The sequence below is a fragment of the Melospiza melodia genome, chromosome 29 (genome assembly GCF_035770615.1).
Source record: "Melospiza melodia melodia isolate bMelMel2 chromosome 29, bMelMel2.pri, whole genome shotgun sequence".
Lineage (NCBI taxonomy): Eukaryota > Metazoa > Chordata > Aves > Passeriformes > Passerellidae > Melospiza > Melospiza melodia.
In genome coordinates, this window is record NC_086222.1 from 2,195,756 (window position 1) to 2,208,322 (window position 12,567).

The 12,567-nt window shown below is 50.6% G+C and overlaps 1 protein-coding gene across 2 annotated transcripts in view; it reads right to left on the bottom strand.

Annotated features, from left to right (window-relative positions):
* Window positions 1-289: 289 nt before the first annotated feature.
* NECTIN1 (nectin cell adhesion molecule 1) overlaps window positions 290-12,567 on the bottom strand; it is a 102,868-nt gene continuing 90,590 nt past the window's right edge. The window contains exons 9-10 of one of the 2 annotated variants that reach the window (XM_063178342.1): window positions 10,066-10,250; window positions 4,012-4,133 (exon numbers count right to left, since the gene is read on the bottom strand). In XM_063178342.1, coding sequence (XP_063034412.1) covers window positions 10,110-10,250 — 141 coding nt within the window. In that variant the 3' untranslated portion in view covers window positions 4,012-4,133; window positions 10,066-10,109. Of the gene's footprint in view, window positions 4,134-10,065; window positions 10,251-12,567 lie in introns of both variants that reach the window. The other variant, XM_063178340.1, reaches the window with a different exon arrangement.

Consider the following 12,567-nt stretch of genomic DNA (forward strand, 5'->3'; position numbering starts at 1 on the left):
CCTCCTGAGCATCCAGGGCAGCGAGGAGCAGCATCCACTGAACCCTGCTGCTCTGCTTACCTTTGGGTGCTGGCTGCCCTGTGCTGCAGGCAGGGAGGGATGCAGCAGGAAAAGTGGGTTATTCCATCCTGAGGAGCCTCTGGAATGGGCAGGAACTCCCAGGAGAGCCTGTGGGTGCATTTTGGGGGGTGCAGTGCAAGGGGTGAGGGATGTGGAGGAGAACTCAGCAAGAAGGCAGCCCTGGGAGCAAGGCAGACACCAAACACAGCCCCCACGGGCAGGACAGAAGTTGCTGTAACTCTTCAGCTCACTTTTATTGAAGTTCTGTGATCAGTCTTTTCCATCTGCAAGAGCTCTGGCGTCAGTGCCACCAACACATGGAACAGAACCCGTGACATTTCACCCTGGTGACAGGAAGAACAGCTCCACCTCAGGGGTCTTTCCAACCTGAATTACCCCCTATCCTACAACACCAGCTCCTCCCAGCCCACCGGATCCCACTCCGCCAGTTTCCAGCTGGACTTGCTCAGTGATCCAACAGCGCTGTTGGATGGCTCAGTCCACAGGGCAGGGATCTTGTAAAGTCAATTGGCACCGTGTCAGCAGGAGAACACCTCCCCTGGCCCTGATCCATCACCCCCCAGGCATGGGCAGCCTTATCCTGGAGCAAAGTGAGGATTTAGCCCAGGGGAGATTGGGAAGAGCCATTGGACAAATGCTGGGTGACAGCGGGGAAAGAGCCCTGAGTCAGAACCGTTTCCAAGCACACATTTGTAAAACAGAAGCAGTGGACTCACTATTTCTTACTTCAGGGCTGTCCTTCAGGGTTTCCCCCCTTTTCCCAGGGCACAGAGGAATTTGGTGGCGTGTGGCGAGCCCCTCTTGCCATGTTTTGGGATCAAAGCAGCTCCTCAGGAGAGGCAGAGAGAACCAAGACATTCCTAGACTTAACACCTGTGCTGGCACAACTCAAACCACTGCTTTGAACTGAGGCTTCTCCTGCCTTTTACCTTTTCAGGGAGGATTGAAATCCTTTTGCTTTGCTGCAAGCCCGGTAAAACCCTTTGTGGCAGACTTCTGTGGGCAGCTGAGATCCAAAGCTGCACAAGGCAGGCAGAGTTTTTCTGTAATGCTGCAGTTTGTATCCCCTGCCTTCCCCTCGCTCATCAAAGCATCTTTGTCCCAGACATGGGCAGCAGAGAAAACCACCTGCAACGTGTTCCCAGCCTCCTCTGGCGGGCAATCATTTTGTCTGGCTTCTTTCCTCTTGTATCTGAAGACCTGAACATATTCCACTTCTCATTTAAATTCCTGGATCTGTCTGAAACCGCATCAGGTGAAGGCTCCAAATCAAACCACGGTGCAGGCAGAGCTCTGCTGTTCCAGGCATGCAGGTAGGGAAGCTTGGAATGGGTTTTTGCTTGGTTTTTCCTCACGGTCAGTGGTGCTGGGTTGATTCCAGGACATCGGAGACCTGTGGGGCTCCCAGCATCTCCTCACCTTTCCAAACTGAGGGAGCAAATGCAAGTTTGGCAGATGCAGCGTGGGGTGAATGTGGTGGCTCTGCCTTCAGTTCAGAGCACACCCAGTTTCCAGCTCCATGGTAACCCAAGGTGTTTTGGGGAGAAAACCAGAGAGAAAAATGCATTTTCTGATAGAGACCTGGAGTCCTTTGGTGTCAGGGAACAACAGGTTGAATCCTCTGGAGACTGGCAGAGGAAATGTGACCCCAAATGATCCCAGAAAGATCTGCATCAGTCAGGACTGGCAGGATGGGGTTGAAGAGTTGTGTGGAGTCCTCTGAAGCTGTGTCCTGCTGATCCTCCCCTGATCCTTTGGGAACGAGGGTGCTCCACACACCAGCACGTGGCAGAGCTGCTGCTGCCCATCCCAGCTTGGCCAAAAAATGCATCCAAAATTCCCCTTCCCCCACTGCTGAGCCAGCCAGGCACCCCCAGGTGGCTCAGCTGATGCAACCCACCTGTCACTGAGTGTGAGGCCACCTCCCAGCAGGAAACACCTCTGCAGGTGCAGCAATTCCCCACACACCCTGTCCTGCTCGGGCACTGGGGAAGGGCTGGGGGCGCCTTTTGCCATTCTGGGGGTGATTTTTGCCATTCTGGGGGGATCCATGCACGTGGTGTGATCCCCCCCGGGGCTGTGCTGCCTGACTGCCCGGGGTGTGAACCCCCTCTCCCCCATCCAGATGTGCGTGTCAGCCCGCGGGGAGGCAGAGGGAGCCAGATGTGCAGCAGGGACAGGCAGGACGAGGCTGGAGGTGACAGGGACACAGCAAGGGCGGGGAACAGGCAGAGCTGGACAAAGATGAAGGGGTGCCTCAGTGCAGGGACACCTGGCAGGAGCTGTCACCTGCTGGGAGTTCCATTGCTCACCTGCCCCAATAGCAGTGACAGGTTTGGGGTGCCTGGGCAGCAGGGCAAGGGTGTGGTGCCCACTCTCCCTGCCATGACCTCAGCTCCAGCATCCTCACGTTTTCCAGAGGGTTTTTAGTGCCTGCAGAACGCCAGGTTTGCAAAGCAAAGGAGCCAAAGCCAAGGAAATGCCCTCTGGCCACAAAGCTTTGTCCCCTGGTTCAGAACCATCCCAGCCTCACCTCTTCCATGCCACGGGTGAAACAGATGGGAGTTATCCCTGAAACCAAGCTCTGAGGCAGGATGTTCATTCCTTGTCCTCCTCTTCCTCTTCTTTGCTTTTATGTACATTGAAGTGTATATCGATATTTATATATATATTTTTTTCCTCTAATACAAGTGAACACAAATGTGATGTGGAGATAAATTCCCTTCTCTAAAACACTTTGTGGTCACAGGAATGTACACGTTTGGATTTACACACCCACACACATTCCAATATCAAAAAAAGGTGTAGTCCCAAAACTAAGATGCTTTTATAAAAGTTAAAAGGCCAAATTCCTCTATTGGCTTTTATCCTTCATTAAGAGCAAGGAGATTACCTGAAATCCTGATTTGTTCTTCATATTCTGCCTGAGTTAATTTTAAAATTCCAATCAACAGATGCGAGGAAGAGAAGGGGGAAAAGCTCGTGGGGGGCCACGTTAGGCTTTGGAAGGAAAATTAGAGAGAATGTTTTTCTTTATAATTATTTTCTCCTTTGGGTTTCAGGTTATCAGACCTGTTATTTAAAGGATGCTTTCTCCAAATGTGTTGACTCCAAAATATGTCTCCTTTAAAAGAGTCAATCCAGGAGATTGGGAGTGGGAGCAGGAAGGGAAAAGGACAGAAACAAACCGCCTAAACCGTGTCCTGATCTCTATTTTTGGGTTGGTTTTGAGCATCTTTCGTTATAAGCATCTTATGATTTGGTTCAGCAATCTTGGCTGCTCAGCTCTTCACAAACGGGGATTTGCTATCCCCACTTCCAAGGGGGAAAAGGAGCAGGGAAAAAAAAAATTTAAAAAAAAAGAAATAAAAAGCCACAGGCTCATCTTTGAGCACTGGCTGTGCTGTAAAACCTCACAGAAGCTGCAGCGAGGGCTGGGGATGATGCACACCCAGCTATTGTGGTGTGAGGGGTGCAGGAATCAACACAGGGGAAAAACCTACGGGCACTGGGCTGGGCACATCCCACCCACCACAGGGCAGCTGTCACTCACAGACACATGCACACACAGAGCCAGGAGGAGAACAGAAATATGCAGGTGCTGGAGAGGACGTGGGAGAAGGCAGAGTGTTCCCTTGAGCGTTAGCAAGCCAGGCAGACACTTGGAACTAATCATGGCAATTGCACCCGGATTTAAAACCCAATCAATAACATGAGCGATGGCAAAGGGAGGGGAGGGCTGGAAGGCCTTGGTTGTTGAGCGACAGGAGAGGTGAAAACCATGAGTTTCTTCATTATTATTTTTTTTTTTGTTTGTTTGCAGTGTTGACACTTTAAACATACTGTTCCTTAGGACAGATGTAAGGAGCCCGGGAGCCGGGAGGTGGGCAGCAGAAGGAGATGTCGGAATGGTGAGGATAAAGATCTTGTGGGAGGTCTGACAAGGGGGCATAGACATGAGGGATCTTCTCCAGATATCGATCTTCATGTGAGTAACAGCGGGTCAGGTAATCACTCGCATTCGATATCTCTGAGTGACACTTTCCAAAGTTCTGCAAGTAGAGACAAAAGTCAACGGGTGAAAACTCCGGGATCCACGGCCAGAGAACTCACACACAGCCCTTCAGCTCCTTGCTGAGACACACAGAGAGCAAGCAGGATGGAATATTAACCAGTTTGCAGAGCTCGCTGCTCGAGGAAAATGGAAACCCAGGTGATAAATCCTCACGCTGAGAAGTTTCTGTCTCGCTGCCTGAAATACCCAGATCACTGATGAATATGTATGGCTTGGGCATGGCTTGTCCCTTGTCTGTAAATACTCTGCTCTCTGCACTAAACAAGCAGCCAGCCAAAGGAGGGGCACTTTATTCCTACAATCTCTAACCTGAGTTTTGGGAAAGCAGTGCTTGAAGGCATCATTAATCCGAGCCAGGCCTGGGCTCTTCCATTCAAAGGGCACATCTGTCCTACCAGGGGACGCAGGACAAGCTCACTGTTGACATGGGAGGCAGGAGTGCTGGGCTTTACCTGTGTGAACATCTCCCCTCGGGGTGGGTTCTGTGACTCAAATCAACCACAGAGAACACAAAACCACTTCCAAACCCGAGGCTGCTCTGTCGGCTTTTCCCTCTGTGTGTGGATGCTTTGCCCTGCTGGGGTTAAGGGAGCATCCCTCCCACATCCCAGGGCTGCGGCTCCCCAGAGGGTGGCAGCAGATGGGAAGGATTCCTCCCTGCTCCCAGACCTGTTCCTGCTTTGGAAACCCTACGGGATGACCCAAGCAGGATGGACATTTGTTTTTAAAACCGACCTGCGCTCAGGGGCGCTCACCAGGAGTTAATTTCTTCTCCAAGAGGGAGCAAACAGAGCTGGAAAATGTTTTTGATGCTTGAAACAAGCAGCTTGCCCTTGAGTCTCCTTCCTTGTTCCCTTTCAAAATCCCAGGGACAGCCAGTTTAGTGGAAAGGACAAGGGTTTGGCCCTCAGGAGAAAACGCCTGAAGGAACAGAACAATCCACTCCAGCTCCTGGATAAATATTTCACCAGGATGCTTTAAAAATCTAAAATCCTATAGAAAACAAGGTGTTGGCAATAATTTATTGATGGCTCAGACTGCCGGGAGAGGCACAAAGGCAATTTTGGGAATAGTCTGGCTGAGCCCAGTGAGGGAAAGTTTGTCTGGGCTCCAGGAGAACAGCAGCAGTGCTGAGGTCAACCTCATTTTCATTTCCCTTCTATTAGTAAAACGGTTTATCCTACAGATTGAGCTTTTAAAAGTCAGTAGTGGAGTTGCTGTGCTGGGATTCTAAATTTGGGTGGGCCTTTCCCACAGTTTTTGTCCACTTTAGCCTTTTAATTGCCAAGTAAAAATGTGGATAAGGGAAGCATTAGAGCTCTTTAACCAGTGGAGCCTTAGCCAGGAGCTATGAAAAAGTTTCACTAACTCAACCTTAAATAAATGTTTGCTGTTCTTTTGACCAGCTGATAAAAGAGGTAAAAAGGGGCTCATAAATTGGGCAAATTGAATGTGTAAAGCCCTCTCCCTGTACAACCTACTCTTAAGAATTGTCACACTCAACAGAATCCTTTTCCAGACATGGAAGGGGGAAAAAAATCTGTATTTAGCCATGCTCTCCTCCTGCTTTAATCTTGTGGGTTAAGCTAGCCTGAAAGGGAAGTTGTCTTAATTACAGAAATTTAGTAAGACAAAGCAAGCAAGGGGGTTTCTCTAATTTGTTATCAATGAAGTGGGAGGGGAAATTTCTGTGCTTTCTGAGAAAAGCAGAAGATTTGCTGGACAGAAAGGTCTCCTAGGAGAGATCCTCAGTTGACAAAAGTGGAAGCTGAGCTGGATGTGACCAGGTGACAGCAAAAGGGGCTGTGAGATAACTTTACAGGCTGGTTGTGACAATATGCAGGGTCAGCAGAGCATTTATCCTCCTGCTTATCTCCCAGTTAATGTGGCTGTGAGACAGGGCCCATGAGGCATTGCCAAAGCCACCCAGAGCAGTTCTGTCAGCGCCTCTGTTTGCACAGGTGAGTGCAAACAAATCCTCCTTTCCTTGCTGGCCCCTCTTTTGCGCTCGCTCCTCACTCACACGGGGTCAGGGCAGGGCAGCTGGAGAATGTCAGGGCCAGAGGGAGAGAATTCCCTGTCTCCTTTTGCCTTTCTCCAGCACCTGAGCTAGCTGGGAGTTGCTTTGTTCCCTGAGCTCATTTGTGGAGTGGCAAAAGGGAGGAGAACAAAACCAGGCTGGTGTTTTCCAACACATCTCGCAGCCGGCGCCCTTTGACTTCCTTCCCCAGTCCCACTGTGACTTTTCCCCAGTCTAAGTTATCTTTAACGAAGTTTGAAATTAAATTAGGGATAATGAACTAATTAAATTGAACTGGCACACAATTCTACCACCTTCCCCCACCTGACTTCTCCCACTTGCCTTTGTCTCCAGCATGACTCCATACAATTCTTCATTATCTGGGTTACATCCTCCCCTCTCAGTTTTATTTCCAAGGGTTTGATTAAAGGGGATGTCAGCAATCTATCCATTTCAGACAGCCTGGCAGATTACCTTCAAACAGGCTTTATTTGATTGAATTAGGGAGCTTTCATTTCTGCCATGACTTTAACTCAACCCTTCTCCATCCCTCCACACCCAATTCCATCTTTCCTTCTATTTGCAGAACATCTCTTTGGGTAGCAGGAGGCGTGAGGCAGCTGACCATGTCCTGTACTTTTAATCATCTGGAATAATGAGTTCCTACTGGTCTGAAAGTGAAAAACTCCTTCTCAGTGACCTGAGGGTTTCTCTGCTATGATTTTCGGGAAATCTGAAGATTTTGCAGGTGAGAGTTGGGCGGGTAATGGTTTCCTCTGCTTGGCCAAGCTCATGCACTTATGGAATGTGTTCACCTGTGTTTTCCTGGCTGGGGAAAAACCCCTGTTGCTCAAAACTCCAGAAATTTTTTGGGCCGCCACTACCCTGAACCCTCTCATCTGTGGGTTTGGAATTTTGGGCTGCAGCAAAGCCTGATGGCCAGGAAGGAGCAGCTCTGTTGAGTGGCAGCATCACAAAGCTGCTGTCACACCGTGGACCAGCCAGGACAGAAAATACACTGGGAACCAAAAAAATAATTATTCCCTCCTGGTGTTGGGAGCCTCACATCCTCTCCTCCCCTGGGTCTGAACTCCCTGCTCGGGGGATTTGAGGGATTTTTCTACTTCCAAGTATGGCCATGATTTTAGGGATATCTAGGCAGGTTCCTGCTCTGTTTGGTGCTTTATCTGTGAGGGAGTTCTTGGATAATCCCTGTCCTGATTAAAGAATGAGCATTGATGTGTCAGGGAGGAGCAGGAACCTGAGCTTGGGCTCCTGTGAGGACAGAACTGAGGACAAGTGGGACAGAGGGACTCACCCTGGGTTTAGGAAATAAAATGATTGAACCGAAATTCCCAAAATGCAGAGCAAGGACCTGTGGTAAGGGATGCATTCAGACACATGCAAGTATTAATTATGCAGAAAACTTGCTCAGAACATTGCATTCCTTCTTGAGCATGCTTTTCTCTTCCCCTGCTGCCTCTGGTACCTACCTGGTCCGTGTTCCTACAGCTCCTCACACCATCAATCATCCCAAACATTTCCCTCCTGGCTGTTTCTCTCCCAAATCCTCCTCTCCACCCTTCTGGAGTCAAGGCAGGGCTGATCTCCTCATTTAAAAATGGGAAACTAATAAGGAGCTCGCTCTTTGCAATTTCTCCTGCAATTTGGAAATTTTACAATTTCTCCTGCAATTTGGAAATGGGAATCTGAACCCTGGTCACTGATTTGTTGTGTTCTTGATTCCAAGTATGATGGTTTCCAGCTATTCCTGCTGCAACAGGGACAAGAAATTCCCAAGCAAAACAGAGAGCTGGATTGTGGGGAAGTGAAGGGGGAGGAAATAATTAAAAAAGCATCAAAAAAAATTAAATTGCCCTGATTTGTGGTGTGTCTTAGCAGGGAGATTACACCTTCAAAGCACCATATGACTGGCTTTATTTTTACTTCAGAGAGACTGGGAGGATTTCCAAATTTGGATTTGGAGGATTACTGTCCTTTTGCTGACAATAAAATTCCCCACCCTGGGGAGGACGAGGCGAGACCTCCCAAGATGGATTAGGGAGCTCTTGCCTTGTTTGGAGCAGCGGGAGCAGCCCAAGAATCTGTTGGGAACGGGAGGTGAAGACACGAGGGAGAGAGGCTGGTTTCCACCAGCCATTCCCATCCCAGAGAGGCTGGAGGTGCCAAACAGATCCCCACAAGGAGACAGAGGGAAGGGGAGAACCAAACCCATCCAGAACTTACTGTCCACTCTCGCTCGTTACGTCTACGAAGACCTTGATCCTCATTCTGGGAGCAGGAGTGGGTGAGACACCACAAGAGAGACAGGTTATGGATCTGCTCCGGCCCAGCTGCTGCAGACACTCACCTAGGAGGGCTTTTGCTACACCAGGGGAGCTACAGGGCTGCTTCCAGCACGGGGAAACCAGGGAGAACAGGGACAGAGCAAACTGGAGCAGCCCCTGCACAGCCCGCACCCGGCAGTGGGTGCTGCACCCTCACCGTGGAGCTCCTCAGCTCAGGGGGACCTGAACTGGATTGTCCAGGGCTTTATAAAAATGCCATTTTCCTCCTGCCCTTCCTCCCTTCCTTTCCCTTCCCAATGATCCAATGGTTTTTGTCTTCTCCAAGCCGTCCCTTTCTGGCCCCAAGCTCCTGCTTCTCTTGAGCCCCCTCTGATCTACCTGGGCTGACCAGGAGGGATTTAATGATCTCCAAAGCACCTCTGCGTTTGCTGGCTGCCTTTTCTCCTCCCCTTTCCATTCCTTCAAACCCAAAGATCCTTCCTGCTGCTGGAAAGGCAGCAAAGCAAAGGGGAAGGAGCAAGGCAGAGCCTGGAGTCACCACAGCCTCAGGAGTGAGGGACAGCTGGAGCCAAGGAGAGGGGCACCAGTGGCATTTCCTTGGCCAAAACCTCTTGGAATCATCCAGCAAATGTAGGAAAGGAGAAATCTCTCCCTTTCAGGGACCTGATGTGTTTAATAAATGAGAAAAGCTGTGATTATGGGGCAAAGGAACATAGGAAGAGCAGAAGTCACCCCAATTTTAGTGTTTCTTCCACTAAAAAAATCATAATTCAGGCAGTTACTGGAGATGGTCCAGAACAAGCAACTGAGTCCAAATCACTCCCTGCCACAGGAGCTGAGCTTGAAAGAGCTTGGTGACACTTGAAAAAGTCCAGAGAACAGGGCTCAGTCAGTAACCTTGTCCTGAGAAGGAGAACACCAAGCAAAATCATCTCTCCCTCTCTCCCAGGCATCCATACTTGCCACCTGCACCAGCCACACCACGCCAGCCCTGTCACTGTCACATGCACTGTCCCTCTCTGCCTGTCCCTTATCCACGGAGTCTTTCAGCTTGGGGGAACCTTTAGGTGCTCCCAAATTCTGTCACATCCTCTCCCACCTTGTTCTTTCACATATGCTCCACCTTCTCTAGAGTTACTTCCACATGCACACAAGCCTTTCTTTTTTTTTTTAAATTTTCCTTTCCATCATTCCCTTGTCCTGGGAGCAAGGAGGGAAAAGCCCTCTGAGCCTCTCTGACCTTCTGGTTCCTCAGAAATTCCCTCAACCAGAGCAGGAACTTCAAACCCACCTGGAGCAGGGGGGCCAAACCAAGCCATGACCCCTCTCCCCCTGTCCCACATGCCTGGCTGCAGGAAGCAAAGGGAAACACAGCAAAAAGAGCATGCAGAGAGGCAAGGCAAGGCAAGGCAAAGGCATTCTGGGCAACAACCCCAAAAAATAAAAAAGAGAGACAGAAAGAGAGCAGGAAAGCAGGCAGGGAAGGACAGACAGAGAGAGCGCTCCAGAGGGAGGGAGGAATGCAGGGATGGGGGGATTTGAGGGGTGCAGTGAGGGAGGCAGAGTGTCGTGGCGAGTACCTTGAGGCCAGAATCTGAGGGGAAAGGGCCTAGAGGGACATGCGCTAGCGAAGGTTGGGCTGGATGGTTGCATACTCGACTAGGTCTCCTCCTGCATGGATGGAGCTCCGAGGGCTGGGTGACACAGCCAGAGCCGACGTGTCCAGCTCTGCATACTGGACATCACAGTCCTTGTTGCCAGGGTTCTGGAGAGAAGAGAGCAGCAAGGCAGTGGGGGGACACGAGGGAGGAGTGGGGGGCAGGAGGGGAGTGAGGGCAGAGGGGCCGTGCAGATGGTGAGGGGTGAGACAGGACACGGAGAGGGTGAAGGGAGAAGAAAGAAGAAAAAGGGTGAGGAGGGAGGGGAGGAGTAAGAAAACAGGGGGGGAGTAAGAAAAAACAGTTAAAAAGAAGGAGGTAGGGAGGTAATGAATAATCAGTCAGGTAAAATCCCAAATCAAAGCAAAAGTCATCAAGGTGCTGCTCCCCCAAAAGCAGAGCTGAGTGACCCAGCCCTGGCTGGCAGCACTCCCAGCCACTGCCCCTTTCCCTGGGGCTGCTCCCAGCACCCTCTCACTGCTCTGATCTTCCACTGAACCCCCCCTGGCACCAGCATTGTCCTTAGCTGGGGCTGGGTCAGTGAGTCCAAACCTCACAATGCACCTGAGCTGTTTGAACCCCAGAGTTTGGGATTCACTGCAAAATCAGGTTTGAGGAAGATGAGTGAAATTCCTTGGTTTGAAATTTGGGGTTTTGTGAAGGAGCTACCCAGAGGGAATGGCTTTAAAGCCCAAACTCCAAAGGCATGGCCACAGGGGAATGTCAGTGTTGTTCTGCCCCAATGTGGGAAATGTGGAGTGCTGAGGAGCCTCGTTTAACACAAGGCTTGGCTGCACAGCTTGGCACTGCAGATTACCTCTGCAGCACGAGTTTGTCATCCTAACACGGTCTAAGAGATGCTCAAAGCATCCTCCTTTGGCATGGAAATATTTATGGGTATTCCTTCACTAAGCAGGCTTATCAGCGAGGACTGCATGAATGGAATATTATCCAATTTGTCTGATCATTCCTAGCCAGGCATCTTTCATGCAGATAATAATAATGGGAGAAGCCTGGGAGGCAGGATAGCCCAGAGCTTGTGGCTCAAGGGGAAAAAGGATCACCAGGAGCAGCCTTGGTGCCAGCAGCCATGGTGTGAGGGGGGATCCTGGCTTCTTGCCCCATGGAGTTTCTTTAATCCTCCCTTTTTGGGGCTGGTTGCAGTGCCAGCATTAGCCAGGCATCTGTGAGCCTCTCTGAGAGGAGAGAGGTGTCTCTTCCAAACAAAACAGCTCTCCAGTCTCTCTCTCCCCTTTCCAAGATGGCTGCACTGCATGGCAGTCGTGCAAAAGGTGTTTAATTTGAAAGTGCTCCTCTCCTCTCCATTTGGAAGTGTCCTCAGTCACCGAGCAGCTGTGGCTGAGCCGTTTTTAGGAGTTTATAGCCCTGTAATGAGCTGGTTGAGTGCCTGTTGCTGGAAGGGGCTGTTCACTCCATGATTATCTCGGCCTGTGCCAGGGCCTGGCTCCCTGCTCTGCCCCTCAGCCATGGGGATGAGGGGAATGGAGGGGAACGGGGCTGCAGCAGCATTCCCAGCATTTCCAGCGCTCAGCAAAGCCGGGGCTGCAGGAGCAGAGGGCTGGAGGTCACCTCTGTCCTGCCCTTGGTGGCCAGATGGCAGTGGCGAGTTGTTGGCATCAAAGCTGCACATCCTGTGGAGCCTCTGCTTCGTGTCTGGACACAGAGTTTGGACATTTAGGAAAATTAGCAATGCCAACTCCAGTCTCAGACCTAAATCTAGGCCTTACAGAGCTCTTTCCCTCTGAATTTTGTGTCTCAGCACCTTCCCCTACTCCTGGAGGAAGCCAGACTAAGTTTTACCTCCTCGTTCCTATCCTGCCTGCTTTGCCTCACTCCTCTCTGCTTCCTTCTCACAGGAGGTGTTTTCTCCATGGATTTCCCTTCCTTTCTCCCACTCCTGGGCTTGCTCCTGCACTTTTCTGCCTGTTTGGAGCAGAATTTATTACAATATCAATAATGTGCCTTGTATACAAGGCCCAGCAGTGCCTCACGCAAGCGCTGGGTGTAAATCATCACCATCGGCACCCCGGTAATTGCCCTGCAAACCCTGAGAAATTATTTGGCTGTCTGCAGCAATGAAACTTCCCCTTCTACCTGTGCAAATGGGCCCTGCTGACACGGACACTAATCACAGCTCTGCTCCTGCACTGCCTCTGCCTCCACCCTTCTCTGGCTCCTGCTGCCTCTCACACATGCATGGAGCATCCACCTGGCACAAAAGCACTGGCAGAGCTCACCTGCCTTCACCCACACACCTGGAACACCTGAATCACACTCCTCACTGTGATTTGGGGTGATACCCTCACTGTCACCCCAAAAGTGCTCAGAGAAAAGCACTGCAGGCAGCCCCCACACCCACCCCTGGAGCCTCAAGTGCCCACACCACTCTCCTTGGGCATTTTG